The 21,344-nt window shown below is 41.3% G+C and overlaps 1 protein-coding gene across 2 annotated transcripts in view; it reads left to right on the top strand.

Moving 5' to 3' along the window:
* The window catches only part of LOC115309099 (band 7 protein AGAP004871), a 231,178-nt gene that overhangs the window by 149,139 nt on the left and 60,695 nt on the right, over window positions 1-21,344 (top strand). For both annotated transcript variants that reach the window (XM_040216437.3, XM_040216436.2), the window contains exons 3-4: window positions 7,589-7,661; window positions 9,656-9,738. In XM_040216437.3, coding sequence (XP_040072371.1) covers window positions 7,589-7,661; window positions 9,656-9,738 — 156 coding nt within the window. The remainder of the gene's footprint in view (window positions 1-7,588; window positions 7,662-9,655; window positions 9,739-21,344) is intronic.

The raw sequence follows: 21,344 nt of genomic DNA, 5'->3' as shown, positions 1-21,344 counted from the left end.
GGCATGCGAGCGTTGTCGCGTGACGAGGAGAATAGTAGATGAAGAGGCAAAGGATAGGTTAGATTGGCTTGCAATTGCAGGCTGTCGAGGCTTCGGCATCCGCTTCGCAACCTGTGTTACAAGCTTGGCCCGTACACTCCGCGACCGTGGTCGAGCTGTTGGAAACACCTTTAAATCTAGACAGACAGTGTGAAGCGTTCGATTATAGCGTTGCCACGCAGTCCTGAAACAAAACTCAAAATATTGGTTATACCGTGGACGTTGAGTGGGTCTGAAATTGCGTAGCCTTTGCTATGTTTCTTCTGGAGCTATGAAACACAGTTTAAACATTTGATTCCTTACGCAACTACATCGTAGCCACTTTAGAACGGAAAATTATTAATTTATTATCAACCCCGGATTGTGAAAAGATATGAAAACATTTGTAAAAGAGCCCCTTATGTGTATTTCACTGCTTTGCCAAAATAGTAAATGTATGCAAAAAAAACAGTGCGATGTCCTTTTTTATATATTTTTAATTCTGAGCATCTGTATCAATTTTACTTTCCTGCGTGTTGTGGCTGACTATTTGTTTTTCAAACCTCGAGGTACTCCAAACCAGTGAAAACATTATCTAGTAATATGAATCACACTACGTTCGTAAAGTGTTGTCCACTCTAATAACACACGGATTCATCAAAACGGCATTCTCAGTGGCACCAGGTACCGCGAACTCTTACACGACAGTTCCTTCCCCAATCCCAACTTTCATACTTTGATCACCGTCTATTGCTGGAAGATTTCTCATCTGCAAAGTCAAATGATAATAGAAAAAAATTACCCTACGACATAGTACCAAATAGAAAATAAACCCACCTGAAAAACATCAACAAACAAGAAAACAGCGCAAAGCTTTAAAGAAATCACGCAAGATTCAAATAACAAAAGGTCAGTAGATGTAAAGTCGGTAGACGTAAAGTTGTAGCTGCCTTTGTCTCCACTGACCCCTCGAACTCGTACGAACGCCGAACGCTGAGCGCCGGACGCCGGTGTTTGGCACGTCTACCTCCCGATCATTCCAGCCAGAGCTCAGCGTCCTGACGTCCCCACACGCTCTCGTCTCCTCCTCTCCCTCAGTTTCTATTCGCATAGCAGGTAGTCACGTGAGCAATTTTAAAATCTCGCGCGGCTTATTTAATGCTCGAAAATAGTAGACACGCAAAAACGACTGTCATAATCACTACCCCCCCCCCCCCCCCCAAAAAAAAAAAAAAAAACATGAGAGAATTGCACGCGAGCGGGGGTGGCGCGGCGAAGCGTTCGTAAGCTGTAACGAGGCCCTGTAGAGCATAGACGACCTCGCTTGGAGTACTCAGGCCCCAAGATATTGTGCTGCCTCCCGAGCGTTCAAGGTGCCGATCTGTCCGACGCCGACACGATTGCGAGGACGGCGACCGGCGACTGTGGTCATTGGCGCTTCGGTACAGCCCCTTGAAAACCTTCCGGGTTCCAGCTGACGAAGAGCGTTCAGGTTACTCATTAGCCGCATGTCTTCGCCAACTCCTACGTGTGAAGCCATTTCTAGTGATGAAACAGTGATGGCGGAGGCGATCTGGTGTAGACTTTTTTTAACTACTTGAGACTTGTATAGAAAATAAGAATACCCCAAACTGAAAGTGAAAGGAACAAAATGAAAAAAAAGCAACGTGTTAAACTCAACTAACTCCTTTATTCGAGAGCATCCTTAGATATACAACACGATCAGGGTGGCCAACCGACCACCGCGCCCTGAAAACCTACAAATTTAGAAAACAAACACACAGATAACACTTGACATACTTCCCGGAACTAGACATCATAGAAAACATGTAATTACTCGCTAAATATGACTGAGAGCAATACTGCGTGGTTGGGCACGCGCGAAGCTTCGACACCTTTATTTTATGCCTTTGCACATTTTAGGTGAAATTCCCCGTGTAATTAGAATAACTTACCTTCCATCACCACACATGCCAGTAAGTAACATGCATACATACATATTTATTTGAAATCTGAAACACTTGAGAGAGATCCTGTTTTTTTTAGTAAACTAGTTTCCAATCAATAATATGATCCAGTGTTACATAAGCGAGGGATGTTCAGGAGTAATGCCCCCAATTTTTTTTTATCGCCCCTGAACAGAATTAGTAACATGAAAAGTTACCGGTTGCGACTTCGGTGTTTTCTCCATAGATGTGTATAATGCCACGGCCGTTGTAGGAAGGAGGCTGTTCTTATAGTCCGTGGACCTAGTGTCTGTGTCTGGCAGGCGTCACAATCAAAAGACTGTAAACTCAGTTTCTGGTAAAGGAAAACAAACAAAAAACAAAGCTGCGCAGGAAAAATGCATAACCTTTGTGTGCGGTGTATACAATTTATACAACAAACAGGAGGACAGTTGTGTGCTTGGTTAAAATAAATAAACCTTTAGAATGTGGAGAGTTGGAGTTGCGTGATCGGTCGCTGTTGGAGTGTCCTGCCATCTCCACCAATCCAGACATGCTGGAGCACGTCAGTGAATTAATTCCTGCGAATCAGCCCGCCAGAAGCGGACAATTGACTTTCGAGCTTCCTTTCAACAAAATATTTGCACTGCAAATTGTCGAGGTTATCGGCGTGTGCGACATAAGACGAACCAAAGACCTTTTTTTGTCCAGCTAGAAAAAGCCCACTCTCCCAAAGGTTTCAAACTCGGCGGGCAATCGTCAACTTTTGGTTGAGTACACTTCCTTATCATCCATATAACCCTGATTTGGCTACACCAAATTTTTGTCTGTTCAGCTACAAAAGGATGAATTGGACAAACAAGATTTGAAAACAGCGATAGTGTAATACCGGGAGTTTGAGCATGGCTAAGTGAGCACAAAACGAGCTTCTATGGGGAAGGAATGCACGCCCTTGTTCTACTCGAGCGTAAATACAGCAAAAAAAAGATTGAGCGGAAAATACGTAAAAAACAAACAAACAAAAAAACTCTTATGCAAGGAAAATGCCGAAATATATGGTGAAACTGTATTTTTGCATTATTGAATATTTTTAATAATTATTATTTTGAAAAAAAAACAGTTAAAGAAATGTGAGGTAGGATACCAAAGGACTGCTTCCTGAGCAGTCCTTGTAGTATCCTACCTCGGTGGAGTAGTGCTGTTACATTTAAAAAAAAAGTAAAAAAAAAAGTAAATTATTGTTTTCAAAAGTCGCACAGCCAGTATGCCATGGGAAGTGCACCTTCTTTTATTTTATAACACATTACTCTTTCTTTGCATGTTGCAGATCATTATTAAAACAAGAAATGCGGGTAGTTCTATATACGTCCACTGTATCATGCGAACGTGTATTTTTATACTGTTCATTTAATAACCCGTATATTAGTTAGCGAGGGAAGTTCGGTCATTTTAGTCTTTTATCAAATTAATTCTAAACCTTTATATTGTGAAGAAGACGCAAAAACACTGGTACAAATTTGTCTCCCCATATTTCTGCTACCGTAGCAAAATAAAATTTTTTTTTAGCAATTTTCACAATAATTAAACTAAAAAAATGATTTCAGGCTTGCAAGTCCGGTTTTCTCTCCTCTCTCGTATATACAAACTTCATGCCTCGCTTCAGAGTGATTATTTATTTACGGCATTATAAATTATTTTTGTTTCGTCTAGTTTCTCAGGGCGAGAAATCATTAGAGGGCTCAATACTCGTTCGAAGGTGTGCCATTTTGGGCACAGGCTGATCACTGCTTAAGCAGGGGCGACATTTATTAACGGGAACACGCTCCTTCGAGCTGTAAGGGTTGAGACCTCGCATCGATTTTCAATCAATACCAAAGTAACACGTCTCGGAAGAACGGCCAAAATCTGCTTGACGCAGGGTACAACGATCACGAGAAAAGAAGGTCGCGAACGCACGCGTCTCGCGTTATCAGGTCGATACCCTGTCAAAAAACGAGTTTTGAGCGAGGCCGGAGAAGGTGACACCGTTGATAGCAAGATATGCGACAGAAAAAAAAAACAAGAAAAAAAAACTGATACTAAAAAGCAAATAACTAAACTCAGGTGGAATCTTTGGGCTGGAAGTGAAGAAAGTTTGCTTAGTAGGTAGGAGACGGCAGGCGAAATCAATTATCGCTGGGGTGCCGCGTAAGAATCAATTATCGACGTGACAGTCTGACCGATGGCGAAGGAAAAAGGAAGAAGAAAAGAAAGAGATAGAAAGAGAAAGAGGGATAGAGGAGGAGGAAGGAGCTTGTGGCTTGGAGAAAATATGTGGTGAAAGGCCACCATTTTATTTTCGGCACGTGCATTTTCTTTTAGAACGCTTTTACTCGCGTACTGTTAGATTGTTTGTAAGCATATTTATTCGCCATCAAAGAGATGACAGCAGAATAACACTGGACGAAGCTTTTTTTTTTCTTTCGTTTTCCTAACTAAGGTTAGTTTGCAAAAAGTAAATATGCGTTTTGTTAGTTATTGTGTGACATTATATTGACTCTTTGGCGCACACTTTAAATTATCGTGTGAATACCGCTTCTCATGTGCCCGTGCGGATTTTAGACTCGTGAATGCTGGGATAGGAGACGAATACCTATAAGACCGACATTTTTATTTATTCTCTAATACTGCAGGCCCCGTCAGGGTCGAGGCAGCAATGGGGGGGGGGGGGGGGGGGGGGGGAGAGAAAGGGGTGGCAGAGACTCAAACACACGTTCTTTAACACAGCACTGGTACTAAATAGCATATATCATCGCAACCTCGAAAAAAATACACCAGGGGTTGGGCCATCAACTTTGTTTTTTGAGCAGTTCCATTCTATTATGGTCCTAGAAAAAAAAAAAAAACGAATATTTAAATATATTGTTTGCGCTTTGGTATGGCTCTAAAATACTTCCATTATTAAAGCGTGTATTTTGGCGTGCGACGTGCTTTGTGTATGGTGATGAATCTAAATTAAAGCAATTATTCTTGATGAGTTGTAAAACCTTCAATCTGAAATTTTTTCGGCGCGATCTCAAAGACTCCAATCCAAGTGAGTTCAATATTTCTGATGGGCTGTCTACGCGACAGTACATGTTGCATATGAATTACGCAGCTGGCCTTTAATCTTTCTTTAATTCGCCTATGGCTTTTTGTGCACACGGATACAAGACTATATATGTTATAATACTTAAAAAAACAAGCGAGCTGGTGATGATTCATGGTAATAAAACCCGAGACTCAGGCTCCTGAATCTCGGGTTTTATTGCTATAGACTATATATGTTGTTTTTCTAGGAATGGCACATAAAATTTCAGCTACATTTTTTTAGTTCTGTTGTAGAGTAAACAATGTTTGAACAACATTTTTCTAGATGAGATTGAAGTCGGAATCTTTTAATGAAAAATAAAAGTTCAGTTTTCGCGTCTGCTGACATATTTGAATTTGATAATCTTTCTTATCAAAGTTACACATGAATAAACGAGCGATTTCTGACAAATTTGGTGAAAAAATATTGCCAGTCTCGTGTTTGTCTTGAAGTGACAAAAAAATATTTTCGGAATCGACGCGCTCACCTTTCAACCTCTGCGTATCGTATCGATATTGATAACACTAAGCGGAAGCAGCTGGCAATGTGCGAGCAATGAAGCAACTTTTAGGCTGATCCATCTGAAACGTTCTCCAAGCCGCGCCGTTGGCTCCACGGTCACCGACAACTTAACAAATGCGTGTTTGGTCGAACCTGGAGCATCAAACTCTTAGTCCGCAACTCTTACTTCGCAAATAGCGCCATCGGCTAATAAGACTTTTGAAGAACGAGTTACGAAGTGAAATTCGTGATCATGATAGACCCGCCCTGCGTTTCTTGAGCTATCACTTCTTTATTTCTTATTTAACGTTCATGGCTCTACACCTGGCGCTGCATTGAGACCACATGCCAGCATCGTAACAAGGTCGATCCCCATTCCGCTCTTTGCGTCTTGGAATTCGGAGACTTTTGCTTCGACGAAGATAAAGTTTGATTTTCGATTTCCAAGTAAAAAATAAATCGAACGCGCGAACCGGCCCGCTGCGACGCCTGGGATGACTCGTCGCAAAAGACGGCGAACAAGGGACGCTGGAGCAGAATGGCAGCCTCGCTTATCTTGGACACACTGATACGGGCCCAGACTGCCAGAAGAGATCGACCCCTGCTTGGGTCGATCGGGCACAGCGACGCCAGTCAAGCGCATGAACGCGATAAGGAATGCTTTAATTGACGCATTTGGGTGTCCCCCCAACGATCGTTTTGCTAGCAGGGCAGCCTCAATCCGCCAAAGTTTACACATCCCGAACACCCCCCAGAAAAGAAAAAAAAAGGCTTCGGAAAAAGGGCGATTAGAGCGAAGCCTGTGCTTTGTCTCGTTGTTTATTCTGGCACGCTGGTTTTTATAGCGCTGCTTGTTGATCGTAATATAGGCTAGAAAGTGTACACCCGAAATTGTTATCTCCTGGGGGGTAAAATCGAATGTTGCTATGAGAAGCCTCGCGGGGCTAGTAATTTTTCATGTTTTGACTAGAGTACTTTTAATAAGTGACGGAAGACCCCATTTGCTATCGCTCTTCCACTCAGCCGAATATTACCATGAATTGCCTAACCCAACATCGCTCAAGCATGCATATCTATTTGCTTAGAGTTCTCAAGGGCCGTGACTGGTGTGCGTTTGTTTGCTTGCGTGAGAAATTACGACTTAGGAAATCAACCCGTGGTCTCTAGAATGACTGCACTTTATTGTCATCCACCTTGCATGACGGGATTCTTACAACTTTATTTTTGGGACGATAATTAAGGCAATTTGGACAATATCTACAATAGTCATAGCGGGAGATATAATTGAAAGCGCGGCCCATACGAGTGTTCAATCTCGCATTTCTTTTTCATGGGTTTTCGTTTTAAGGTTTTGGTGGTATTTGCTTTTCACTCCTTTAAGTACGTTTACAGAAGGAAAAAAGCGTTTTCGTAGGCGTCCGCTTCTTTGTGTAAATATAGCAATGAACATATGCATGCCAGACGCTCATGTAGATATATTTTTTAAATGAAAATATGTCAATCCATCGCATCTTGAACTAGATTTTTAATAAACGTGACCATTAAAAAGTAAATTATTATTTGTATTTTAATTTTTCCACAAAATTGTAAGCTTCCCCGAAAAAAAAATGAAATAAAAGGCACCATACAAAAAACCTGTAAATGCCCATCTAGCCCTAAAATGTGAAAAAAGGAAGCTACCGAAAGCTGGATAAGCAAAGGCTATGGAACACTATGTCCCACGCTTCTTGCTTCGACATTTATTTTTACCACGTTCTTTGCGACCGAATTCTGAATCACTTAAGCTGCGGAGAAACAGTGAGATGAAGGAGACTCTCTATTCGCCCTACGTTGCTTAGGTTGTCTCTGTGTATAGGCATCTCGGGTTCACCAAAGAGTCCACGGAAGGAAATTTCTTTTTTTAATTTTAATTTTCCTATCAGCTCCCACCGCCACTCCATGCACAAAGTTTCGGGCCACGGCGAGCTGGTATATCGTCTGGCTAATACTTTCGTGCGTTTCGGTAAAATCGCAGGTAGTTCAAGAGTACGAGCGGGCCGTCATCTTCCGCCTAGGTCGATTGCTTCGCGGAGGTGCAAAAGGCCCAGGTGAGTGCCAATTCCTTACTTTCTTTCCTGTGCTTGGCAGTGTGGGCGCGTTGCATTGAAATACTGCATAGAAGCATAGCTTTTTCCGACCTTTCATTGATCAAAACATCGGCTGGGAGGTTTGTGTAGAAGAATGAATAAATTAGAATTTGTGTTTTTAGCTTTTGTGGTTTTCTACGTAGAAAAATTAAAGCTATAAAATATTTTTTTTTTATTTTTTGTTGTATTTGCGATGGATCTTAATGCGGAAGTAAGAGTTATCGTGCGGGCGCGTTGGTTATGCATAATTCTGAAAAAAAAAACGCGGAGACGTGGGCAAACGAAAAAAGTGGTCAGGACAACTCAATTGATGTTGCCGTCAAGTTCTCGTTTTGGTGTGTCCCGGCTGTCGCTGTGTTTTTCTGGTAACTGTGTGTGGTCGATGTAAGATACGACATGATAAAATATGCCTCATAAGTCTTGCATATGGCCAGCGCTGTACTCAATATTCAATTTGCATTTAGGTATATGGAAATTCTCCCTACTCAAAAATGGAAGATATTGCAGAGTTGAAGCTGGGGTTTTGAGATAGCATATTTTGTATTTTCTGGAATAAAGTTCCACGATAATTTAATGAAGACAGTCAGATTCTTCTTTAGAAGTCTAAACACAGGCAGACTGTGGTGTCAAAATAACTTTTTTTTCTTTAATTTCAGACAGTTGATGGTTTTGTTACAACTTTGTCACCAAAGTTTTTAATAAAATATAGCGTCCAAGCATCTGTGTTTCAGTGAGTACAGGAGTGCACATGTTATTGATTATGTGACTAATGTTTGTCATGAAGATGTTAAAGAAAATTTAAAAAAGTAGATCTTAATTGTCCTTGGATTTGCATATTTAAATTAGAATAAAATTTAAAAGTGGACTTTCATTACGAGAACAAATGGTAGATGCTATTTCACACGAAAGAAAAGTTTTAATAGTGAGCTTCGAAGTGTAGTAGATTGGAGAGGTTTCCGTTCAATATGTTTTTCGGAAACTATAAATTGACGCTCCCAATCGCATCTGCGCAGGCCCTCAGCAACGTGTTACGGATCATCCTTAATTATTGTTTACTGAAAAGAGACGATTTCTAAGCGGAGGATTAAATCTTAGTAGAAAACGTTACCAAAGCGAAAATCATTGGAAGTTTAGTTTGGGCTGCTTTTCGGTGCAAAATCATGGCGACACACACGCACGCACACACACACACAAACACACACACATACACACACACGCACACACGCACACACACGCATGCACGCATGCACGCACGCACGCACACAAGATTTATATATATAAATGCATGATTTATATACATATATATAAATCATGCAGCTTCTACGAAGTTCTTCTGAGTCCCTTATAAATCATACATTTCACATGAGTGTTATATTCAATTTCTTAAAACTTTAATTTACTAGAGGGTACTCAAGTTGCACGCAACGTAATATTCATGTGTGTTTCAGCGAAATTGCCTGCCTTGCGAAGCCTGGGTAGGTAGAGCCCGCCACTCTCTGAAAGGAACCAATTTCCGATACAGTTTATGCGGTGGGCTATGAACGCATTCACCAGAGACGCTTTTTCTTTAGAGACAGAATAAAACAAGGGTTTATATATTTTCTTACCCCAAGCCATGTGGGCCTGAACAAAGTGAATACTAGTGACCGATGAGTCCACGCCCAGTAAAAAAAAAACAAAAAAAAACAACGAGGCGTCCAACATAGTAAGAAAAATCCCGAGACTGGTAAAATAAAGGACTTACAAACACAGACGTGCGGACAGAGGGACCAACCTCTGTGTCTTTCTGTCCTTCCTTCTTTCCAGTTTTGGGGTTTTGCTTACAATGTTAAACTATCAACAGATCGTTTGCGCCCTAACCTTCTGTTCAGCAGAACGACCAAGGTAAAAAACAACAAAAAAAAATCTAATAAAAACCGGAGTGCTTTGCTTGCTGATATCATTTATTTTCGCAGGTATTTTTTTCATCATTCCCTGTATCGACACCTATTGCAAGGTGGACTTGAGAACAGTATCATTCGATGTTCCTCCACAGGAGGTAAGTCAACGGTTCCCTTTATATAACACTTCTTTCTACTTACTATTAACCGCATGCATACACCTCTCTTGATACACAGTTCTTCCAGGTCTGTCACATTTAAAGGGGTTATGACACAAACGTTAAATGGATAGATTGTTCTTGAAATGGAATGCTCATAGGCTACTTAGTATATTCTCCAAGTTACGCGATTTTTAGAGCGCTGGTAATTGCAATGACTAATTTACAAATTTTTATACTTTTCATCTGGTGACCAAACAACACTGCCCAAGTTAGTCGCACCATGGGGTCCATAAACCACGTGATCATGAACGCTCTCTTGATTCTAGGCGCGCCTATGGTTCGCGCAAGCTCTCCTCGCCGCGGTACGATCAAAACTGCTCACGCAACTCGGTAACCCGAAAGCTATTTTCGCTATCCCCCCCCCCCCCCCGGCCCGCTGACCTCCCACCCTGCATGCGCCTGCGGGATATTCCCGGACGACGGTGACCACGGCGAGTTCGTCCACTACTCGCCGTCGCTGGAGGTGGTCGTCAGTGGGTCGCAGTCGAAATGAACAGCATCCAACATCTCTTGATAGCAATCATTCTCATCGCTGCTGCGATAAATGTCGAACACTTTGACAAGGTGAGCGATGCCGTAGACGTAATCGTCACGGACCGCATGCTCGAAACGCGTAAGGTAAACGAAGAAGCTGAAGCCCGATACGCCAAGAGAGCCATGTCTGGGAGTGCGTGCAAGTGGACGCCTCGCGGAACGCAGGCTACGTAGCCAGCCTCCCGTTCCGCCCAGATCCGCCCCTCCGAGAGACCCGCAAATAAATCGATTTATTCACGAAACCCTCGCGCCATTTTCAAAACAAATTTAGCGCGATTATAGGAACTTACAATGGGCCCTAGCGGTATTGTTGTTATACTTTACTTTTGACGTGTCATAACCCCTTTGAAGCTGGCTTATACATCATACATATATCTACAAATATCCAGGTGTATTCCATTGCCCAAAGCACAATCGAACAGTGTTCTGATTGAATTAAATTGTAGTCAAGACGAGCTTGTTCTGATCTTCCGCTCTCGCGTTTTTTTTTCTCATTTTTTTTTCTCATCCGGGTGTTTTTGCGATAGATTGTGCAATGCTGGTCCGGGTCATATTATTTTCCCATTTAGGTTAAATATATATATTAAAGTCAGTTTCTTGGGAGAAGAATTCAGTTAGATATGAAGGTCGTAGCTAAGTAGTTTTCTGGAGATATAAAATTTCGACGCTCGAGAAGTGGAGATTGCCAAGGTTTGTCTATGGCACTTTGCAAAGCCGTCAATTTCACACCAAAACATGCACTTAGTAATAATTTGGTCTACTAATTTTATGAAAGGTTTACAACACGTACACAGAATATTGAAATTTCAATAAAACATTTTTATGCAAAAATGTTACAAATTATTTACAAACTACAAAATAGTGAACATCTTTCAAAGCAAATGCATTAGAATGCATAAGCAGGAATGTATACTCCCTACGATAGAGCAGTACCACCGTGCGACCTTTGTCGGCTCTAGGAAATGTATCATTGCAGCCAATGTCGTGCGGCAAACCCGCTATTACGAACACAAGCTATTTCAATTTGAGTAATGGTTTGTTGTAGTTTTTGCTATTTTGGAGGTAATATTTTACAAAATGTTTCGCCATCACAAGTTAGTTCAATACACTGCAGACGATCGAGACAAATGTTAAAAAAAGAAAGATGGATTTTGGTTTTAGAGATTGACGTGCAATTTTGACACATTTAGAGAAATCCCTTTTGTTTCTGTATTATTTACAGAACTGCAATATTGGCCATGCATATATTTTATTGATATTGATAAAATTCTCTTAAGGTTGATAATTTTGATACATTCTGTGTCATTCTGGTATGAAGTTGTTGGTTCGTACATAATTTCTGAAAGTGTTTAGAAAACGATTTTACTTGATGTTTTTCCTAGTTTTTTCGTATATAAATATTTCATTGTAATTTTTAATCTGTTCCAAGCTTTCTGTAAAATAAGTAGGAAAATTATTATTACGTACACGATTGTGTTTGAAATTGAGAGCTCTTCAAATCGCCATAGTGAAACCTTGGTCAGCTGCACGTCTCGAGGTTCGAAATTTCATATCTCCGGGAGAAAATTAGCTCACAGCTCAAATATATATTTGACCTATATTTTTACATAAATATAAAAAGATATATGACACTGATTATCTTTATAACATCTGTCATGGAAACAGCCATGTTCTCTGGTAATGTAAATTCACTTGTTATCGACTAATAGTTTTCTTTTGAACGTAGCCACAAGATGACTAGACTCTCTAGGAGCACCGTGCTTCCCAACGAAGTTTAATTTCACCTTAGAACGCTGCTAACAGCGTTTGGAGTTGAAGAACCTCCTCAGATAAATTTCCTGATACAATATCGTCTTCAAGGGAGGAGATTACTCACCATTTTTTAACTGAAGAGATTTAAAAAAAATCCATAGCTTAAAAAAAGTTGCCATTCATAACAAAGCATTTTTGGCATTTTATTCATTCTTTCCGAAAGTAGGGAGGAGATGGATCCTGTTAAGAATTCGTTGCACACAATAGAGCAATACACTGTTTACAAACAAGCCCGCGTTTGCGGGCTTGTTTCTAATGCCCGCACCAGGTGCAGGCATTGCTCCTACGCAGATGCGCAGGGACCAGATTAGCGTGAAAGGAATTGTTTGCGTATGCGCAGTATCGACAGCAGCGCCACCACCGACCGCAGCGCTACCACTACTTTCTGCTACAGAGTCAGAGAGTTGAGTTGGTGTATAGCGTAGGCCTATGAACCCATTTATAGCGGCAGAGCCCCTTCCCAATCGCGATGTTGTAAATAACCTGTTACTTGCAAAAAAAATCTTACCCAAATGAGGTTTTGGGTAAACCTAGTTATTTAAAGCACTCTCAGTGTAGTATACTGCCTAAAAGAAAGCAAATTAACAATTACTTCAAAGCTGGAAATACTCCATTCAATTGAGTCAACTGCAGTGCACTAACAATGAGACCGATATTTCTATTTCCTTCCTAATGTGAAATATATTTCACGATTATCCAGGGTCTATTGCGGTACTCTTCCAATAAAAGGCTTAAAGCACTTAGAACGGCATGTCATACGTACATCATGTGGGAATACAATTTTCTACAATGTGGCAATGAAGTGGATTCCATTGTAAGTCGTACAGCCAGTACTATCCGAAGTATCGCACAGAGCAACTAAAACGAATACGGTTAACAAGTTGTTTTACTGAGTATTCCGCACTCACTTTTTGAAACATTTTGTTGTGTTAAGATTCCATGAAAACGATAACATGAGTCCTGCTCAGGTTATCACGCGCTATAAGGCGAACTTTAAAACTTACGTGATAAACAGAACATTTAGTGTCGCTAATGCAAAACTAAACAAGTTGGAACGAGTTTGAGCTCACATCTCAGTTGCTTTGGATAAACATCAAAAGGATAAAACAATAATTTTGAGCCATTCATGAATTTAAAGAATTTCATAATTATACTTTAATTGCGGGCGAATGTTTCAAAATAAATGACAGATTTGGCGGCGTAAAACACAACACATACATCATGGGTTATGTTACAATGTAATCATCAAGTGCAGATGCACTTGATAATTAGATTGCAACAAAACCCATGCTTGAGATTTTCTCTGGACGATAGAAATTAGCGAATTTCATGCATATGGATACGAGACTTGTTTACGATAAACCAATAATATCGCATTAATTCATCTCCATGTCTAGTATACATTTCAAGTGTGCTGAAGAATAATGTTTTCAATGGCATCCTCCGATTTAATTGGAAACGGAATATATTACATGGCGTCTCCCCGTAAGGAACATTTCAGGACAAAAACTTGAATATGAAATTTATGTATTACTAATAAATATGTGGTACGTTTTTTTAAAGAGACGTCGCGAGCCAGATAACATGCAATTGTGGCGAGCAACTTGTAACGTTAGACTTGATCATCTAAGATAAGCTTAGAGTCACACTATGCGTTATTGAGAAAGTTACAGACGATTCGTTGGCGTATGAATTAGAAAAGCAAGAAATGGTACGAGTGGCCCCGCTCAAATAAGAAACGGAATCAAACTATGTGTACATATTAAACGCCGACGACTGAGGAGTGAAATTGAAAATGTGACACCCGTCGCATTTACGTAAACAAAGTACGGCTTTGTGTAGAATTTGTATGAATGCTGAGAGTGATTCTTGCCAAGGTATACGTGATGAACGCATTCTGAATAGACGTCACCCCTGCCACAATTATAAACACATGTGGAAGGATAATCACTGGTAATTGCTCGTGTTTCTGCCCAGGCTAATAACTAATTGCTTCTGCACATTAGAGCGGCTTACAGATACCGACAAACGATGGGAGATCCTATAAAGAATTTCTTTATTTAAGAAAAAACATTTGGGGAGGGAAGAGGCAGGGGTGGCAAATATCAGTTATCGAGATGTCGCAGGAGCGATCACGAGTTCCCTGTTTGACGATGCCGGAATATACTCCGACCTCGTCAAACAGGGAACTCGTGATCGCTTTTACGACATCTCGATAACTGATGTCAAATCTGTTAAAAAAATGAAAAGTAAAATAAAATCGGAGACATTGATTTTTATTTTGAGAAATCTATAAACCTCTCAAAGTAAAAAAATAATTGTCTCTGTTTGTTTTTTTTTGCTTTTCATTTGTTTTTAACAGAACAAATATCAGTTATCGAGATGTCGCAAGAGCGATGACGAGTTCCCTGTTTGACGAGGCCTCATCAGTACTTCATTATATTCCGGCCTCATCAAACAGGGAACCCGTGATCGCTCCTGCGACATCTCGATAACTGATATTTGCCACCCCTGCATCTTTTTTTCTTTTTTAACAAAACCAACCTGCCACACTAAAGCGCCAGGCTCTTGCGCTTCCTTAAAATAACGAGGGCACCGGGCTACCATTAGAACGCATAAGCGAGGATGGATTTTACCCATCTTCACCTTCCCTCCTCTCCTTCTCAACGTCTTCTCAGACCGTCCCTTCTGGGGAGTATATCCCGCGAGCCTTTGTTTTACAGAGGCAAATAGAGGGCAGAACTGCGGCCACGGCGGAGCGCACGCAGTGCCTAATGGACGCCAAATTCCATTACGCATGCGCAAAATGCCCGGAGGCAGAACAGTGGCCGCCGAGGGAAGAGCGCGTGTTCTCTGCAGAGGAGGAGGAGGTTGTGGCGCCGTCGCTTGTGCAAGGTCCCGATCCGCGCACAGCCCACTTTACAGAACAAATCGCTCGCTTGCTGCAACGACGCCGCTCGCCTTCTTTTTCTTTTTTTCTTTACGGGCATTCAAAACGCGTTTTCGGTGCTCTAAAGCTACAGAACGGCGCGTTGTTTTCATCTAAGCTCTGAAGCACTTTGGAAGCAAGCGCCTCGCTTGGTGCCTACGAAGGCTGAGATGGAAGTTTTTTAAAAGCCTAGATTTTATGCTTCCATTCATAGTCTAAGTCTTAGATTTTCTATGTGCACTTCGTCGTAATGGAACGTGCTATGTTCTTTTTTTTTAATTTTAGGGCCTTATGTCGGAGGAATTCTGAGTGGAAACTTCCGACGCTGCTAGAGGCTAACGTGTGGTGGTTAATTAAACGGTAATGATCTATACAAATTTAGTATTCTGCTTTGAAGTGCTATGAACCAAAAACGTACACTTGAAGTATATCTAAAAAGTTATTTTAATAAAATTTCAGTTTATTTCGTATTTTGGATGTACGCTCTTCGAGTGGACCCATTCTTATAAGTAAGGACCTCTGTACACATATGCAACTGAGTAGGACTGACTGAGAAAAAAAGATAGTTTTTTAAGCCTCTCCAACGGCTTAAGACGAATGCACTGTTACCTGCGGAGCTGGTCCTAAGCCGTCGCAAGAGGGTTAAAAAACGGTATTCTATTAGTCTGTCCTACTCGGTTGCAAATGGGCTGACAGGACTTAAGGGGATGCTGAACCGAACATTTTAGCGTCTATAATAAGTGGCGCACGGTCCTTCCACGAGTAGCACCCACCTGTGTGCGCGAGCACACGCAACGAAATTAGCGTCATCGTCACACTTAAGATTATCGTGAAATGTGTGGGCTCCAGGGAAGAGGAGAATAAAGACAAGCTTTTCATCTCCACAATGGAGTCTGATGTCAAAGGTAAGCGATTAATTGGTCTATTAGGAACATACCTTTCACTTGTGGAAATGAAAATTCTGTCTTTATTCTTCTTTGGCCCCCAAAGCCCATACATTTCACTGTCACCTTAAGCGCGACTATGACGTCCATTATGTTGCGTGTTCTCGTGCACACCGGCGGCTGCTGAGTCGTGGAAAGTGCGCCATTTAATATGGACAGTACATTTTTTGGTTCAATATTCCTTTAAGGCGTATGTAGTAAATGTTTATGTCTAATATATTAGTAGGAAACTGAAATATTCATTAAGCATACTTTTGGGTATGTTCTCATAAAAGTACAAAGGTGGTACATTTTGCGTTAAGGTACTTTCTCCAAATTGATGTTACGCTTGCTTGCTGTTTGGAACACAGCCTAACCTGAAAGTACCGCACATGAATTAGACGAGCGCACTTTTTGCTTAAAGCATGAATTATCATGAACTAGGTAAAAATGGCAGCAATTTGAATTATATTTTATTTCCAGCATACAGTCTAATTGTTTAGATATATGTAGGCTTATGTAGTCTTATTATTAATTTTAATATGAAAATTAATACACTCCTTTTCGAGTCAACTAGATGAAGATGCAGTGCTCTTCGATCTGAGGTATCATATCAAAATGTGATGACGGTACTTGCGTTCATAAAGCTTCTCTGACAGATGTTCCGCTATTTCGGCAGTGGGTGTTAGACATAAAATAACAAAGTTTAAGGCACTCAATCTTGTGAACTTCTCTACCACACACAACAAAAACAAGCAAAATCCAGCAAAAATATGCGCGGATGGACACATGCGCATAACATACCACACGCACAGAGCAATAGGTCACTTACCAGTACTAAATGCATAATCTTAGCTTCGTGGTACCGTACATAATTTAGCGGTTATATGAATATACAGAAGGCGTCATTATCTTCCCTTATACTTAATCGCCGGATCTATCTTAATTTTCTGGCTTGACTTAAAAAAAAATTGGCCAGTGCAATGAAAATTGGAATGCGTGTTCGTGTAGTCTAAAGAACTTGTTGTAACTAGTAAAATAGGAAAAAAAGTTTGAAAAACGTTTGTTTGAGTTAACTGCGTTGTGTGCGCGATTTCCACAAGAAAACCAACAAAAGATCACGTTTTGCTTTCCGCCACGTAGTACATTCAAAACAATCCATACATTCAATTCTTAGGCTTCTATATAAGATAAAATTGATAACAATAATTTGTGGTATAACAAAATCATTCATAAACACTTAAAAAAAAGGTTTTAGGAACGGGATAATTGCGGCAACGCAAAGGATGCCTGGTTCAAATACCGCGAGTATGTAGCAGTATTAAAACAAGGGCTGTTTATGAGGCGAGAACTATACTCTATACTCGGGACCTATACACAATTTGGTTAACAAATCAAATACATTTTGGAAGAATATTCATCATTCTACGTCGTCTTCCTTAAACTTTTCTGACAACAGCGGACATAACCTTTTCGATCCCGAAAGTGCTCTGTCACTGAATAATATATTTAGTTATATTTTTACAGAAGAAAACTTGCTTAATATTTCCATCACACGCCTGTTTCTGCTCGAATCTGTCTTCCAGCTCCCCAAGGGATGACCAAATCACTTCTGCGGTTCCAATAAACACGAAACACACTTCCATAGCTATCCCTTGTTAGATATTTTCCTAGTTATTTGAACTTTCTGAAATTTGGCATGATCGAAAAACTGGCAAGATGACCCATACTCCTGTATTCAAATTGATGACCACCACCTAATTAAAAACTATCGCTCCATTTCCATAACCAGCGTAATATCTAGGCTCATGGAACACAAACTTTACTCCAGTATCAGGAATTTTTTAGAAGATAACAACCTTCTTTTTAAGCACGCATACAGATTTCGGAAAATGTTATTTTGCAAAACCCAACTAACGGTGTTTTTCATGACATTCACGTATGCTTTCATACCAATATTCACAATGACGCCATTTTGCTAGACTTTTCCAAAGCGTTTGGTTGGGTCACTCATCATCAACGTCTCATAATAAAACAACGAATTTAAGATCGAGTTCGCTATCACAAAATGGACATCCCAATTGTTGACAAACCGCACCGAGTATACCACCTTCAATAATTCTAAATCTCATTCGTGCGCTGTAAACTCAGGCGTCTCTTAGCGCAGTGTACTCGGGCCTTACTCTTTCTTTTAATTTATATAAATTATAGTCATGAGCCCAACTCGCCACAAGTCAGGCTGTTGGAAGTTGATTGTGTAGTTTAAAGGCCCATTTACTCACCCGACCATAACCATAGCTCGCGAACGGATATTTCACAAGTTATTGAATAGTTTAAAAAATCTCAGAGGGCCCTAAGTTTTGAGAAATGCAAAGATAGTTTTTTTTTCTTATGTGCTTCTTCAACCTTTTTCTTACAATTTTGACGCCTCTCCTGTCACTTTTGCATTTCATATATAAAATTCTCAGGATCTATTTAACATCACGCTTTCTTATGAACGTTACACATCAATAATATAGCAGCAAACGCAAACCGTTTCCCCGGCTTTTAGCGCTAAATTTTGAAACCCGCAAAACCAGAGATACAACAAGTAGCATATTGAACTTCAGGTCGGTCTAATCTTGAATTCGTCTCCACCGTGTGGTGGCCTTGGCAATCTTACTAAGTTAACAAACTTGAATACATCCGAAACAGAACTTTGCATTTTAATGTTTATGATCACTGACCTTACTCGAGCATATTTGTATTGCGCGGAACCTTCACACACTTTCATTTAGGCGCCAAGGGACGAAATCTATATTTTTGGTCCCCATGGCAGATTTTGCCGCGCTTTGACCACTTTCGCAAATAGACCCTTCCCGATATTCAGTGCCATCTGGTGGCTGAAATGGTGGTTTAACTTTAGCGGTACTAATGGCGGCAATGAACCTGTAGCCTGCAGTACATTATCGGGCAGCGTCACTTTCGCAAGTCAACGACAAACGAGAATGTACTCTTCAGTGTACGATTCTTTCTCGATTATCCCTTTTAATGTCGATGGCCATAAAGCTGCAACCAGTCAGAACAAAGCGCCAACCCAGATAGACACCTTGGTAAGGTTCTATATATCAAGTTGCTTTAAAGGCGATTCTCTGCTACGTGCAGATTGACTAGGCCCGAGTTATAGTAATGAACACTTACGTAGCTCTTGCATACAATCCCTGTTTTTCAACGTGCTAACGTCACGAATGAATAGGCCTCGAATCCTCAGCTTGTGAGTGTCTTCAACTTGATCCTTCATCAGTAAACAAAAGGCCGCCATTAGTACGGCACATGTACCGTTTCTCAGATGATTATGGTCGTGCTCAAAGTGACCAGACTGAATTTCGGAACTGGTCCATTGCGGCCCATTTTCTCATCAACTGCTTCAAGCACTAATTCCGCTTTAACGTTGGCCATCAACGATTGGAAAGCCCTACAAAAGGACATTGTTACCATATCTGACAGATTTTTTCTCTATGCGACTAGTTACTTTTAATGTGTTCTTTCTACCACCCTAAAGGGGCCCTGCAGGCATATTTAAGCGTCTACCTTTTTTCGGGTTTCCACGTCTCTTCGGGTTTGGGCAAGCTAGAGCACTATATAGCTCCTACAGAGTACAGTAGCGCAATCCATTGATCCGCGTGTTTCGCCGACAACATGGCCGACAGAGCAGCGCGGCGCGAGTCACGTGGTACTCAGGGTTCCAGGAGGAGGCCCGCCCTATGGGAGAATACATGGAGGTCGACACAACACGGCTGATTAAAAAATAAACGCCGAGTTCACACTTTTCGAAACTAGTCTGTCGTGAAGTTGGTAAAACAATAAACACTTTATCAAAGTTTTAATAATATTGGAAGCGTATGAACATTTTTGCGAAGGCAATTTTCAGAGCAAAGGCGTTTGAAGCAGACGATTGTTTTACGCAGCGGAGATGGACTTTATGGATTGGCCGGAGCGGATCACGTGAAGGCTTTGACGTCGCCGCGTCGTCTGCTGTATAATGCTGCTCAGGCAATTAAAAAAAAAAAAAATAGGTTATTTCATGACGCACAACTTAGCGAAAATTATTGTAAACTATTCCCTTATTATGTCAAAAACTATTGTCGTTCCATAGATCACCAAAATAATCAGGAAGCATCGATTTACTCCCGTTTCCCATGCATTTGTGGCCGGAGTGGGAACCCCCCGGCGTTAGCCGCTAGTCGCCGAGAGGCGGCGTTCTAGATTGCGGTACTCTGCTCCGAAGGAGCTATATAGTGCTCTAGGGCAAGCCAGGGGGCACGGAGAGAGTAACTAAATATCAGTGCGTCATATTTTAACTGGACGACGCGGAAACCTCCTCCACCTATGAGGCCGACCCGCATTGCCGAAAACGCGCGATATGTGACGTCTTTGGTCCTGGGCTAATTACTAATCAAAACCGATAAAATCGATTTTTTTTTTTCGAGATACAAAATATAAGTGTCGCGAACCGTTTCAATTATGTGTGAAAGTAGTTTTTGTTCAGTATTTTAGATCAGAAAAGAAACAAATGCAGTTTATAAAGTACGGAAACAAGAAATGACCCGTCGACATACTCGCCACCAAGCGGCGGAAGAAACAGCGCATACTAGAAATGGCAAGTGGGATAAGGCGCCAACGAACGGCGAGCTTAGAAAGGTCCCGGATGTACACGGCGGCGCGGCGGTCGTATACCTGCTCGAGGATCCGACCGGTTCCGAGCGTTCCGAAGGCTTTCGGCGCGGGCTTGGCTGGCGATTTTGCCATTTGGCGGTATGGCAGCGTGAAGTGGCTCCCGTTCTGAACTGATATTAACCCCGTGTTTGCTGTCGTTTCTGGCCAATGAAGTGTTATGCCGAATTAGTCTTTAATCGTGCAGCAAATGCAATGCGAGCCGCCCTGGCCGCCCACTCTATACAGCCTAACTAACACGTGCTTTAGTGGCGCCCTCTCGAGCCGTCGACACGGAGTGCGGCAGCCGTGACGCTCGCTGAGCTCACTGCCCCTCCTCCAGTTCACGGCCACTCAAGCCAGGACCTACGACGTCATGACGGAGGTTATCTTTTGCTTGTGTTTGTAATGCTAATTTGCCTATAACATTTAAAATAAGCGAAATTGGAGAAAAGAAAAGTTTCATTAAGTTACTACCTTTAGTGCGCTCAGGATCGGTGCAAATTAAAAAGCAGTCAAAAAGTTTTCGCTGGGCCCTTTTAAGGGCCCACGAGGATATTTAATGATGATGATAATGATGAAATATAATAAATGTCTGGAATGTCCAGGGTGCGCGGCAAATCAAGCAGGGTCAGCGGGGTTGTTACCTGGAC

This window comes from Ixodes scapularis, unplaced genomic scaffold, assembly GCF_016920785.2.
Source record: "Ixodes scapularis isolate PalLabHiFi unplaced genomic scaffold, ASM1692078v2 PGA_scaffold3__209_contigs__length_174095766, whole genome shotgun sequence".
Taxonomy (NCBI): domain Eukaryota; kingdom Metazoa; phylum Arthropoda; class Arachnida; order Ixodida; family Ixodidae; genus Ixodes; species Ixodes scapularis.
Note: the sequence above shows the minus strand (reverse complement) of the source record. Positions and strands in the feature narration are given on the sequence as shown.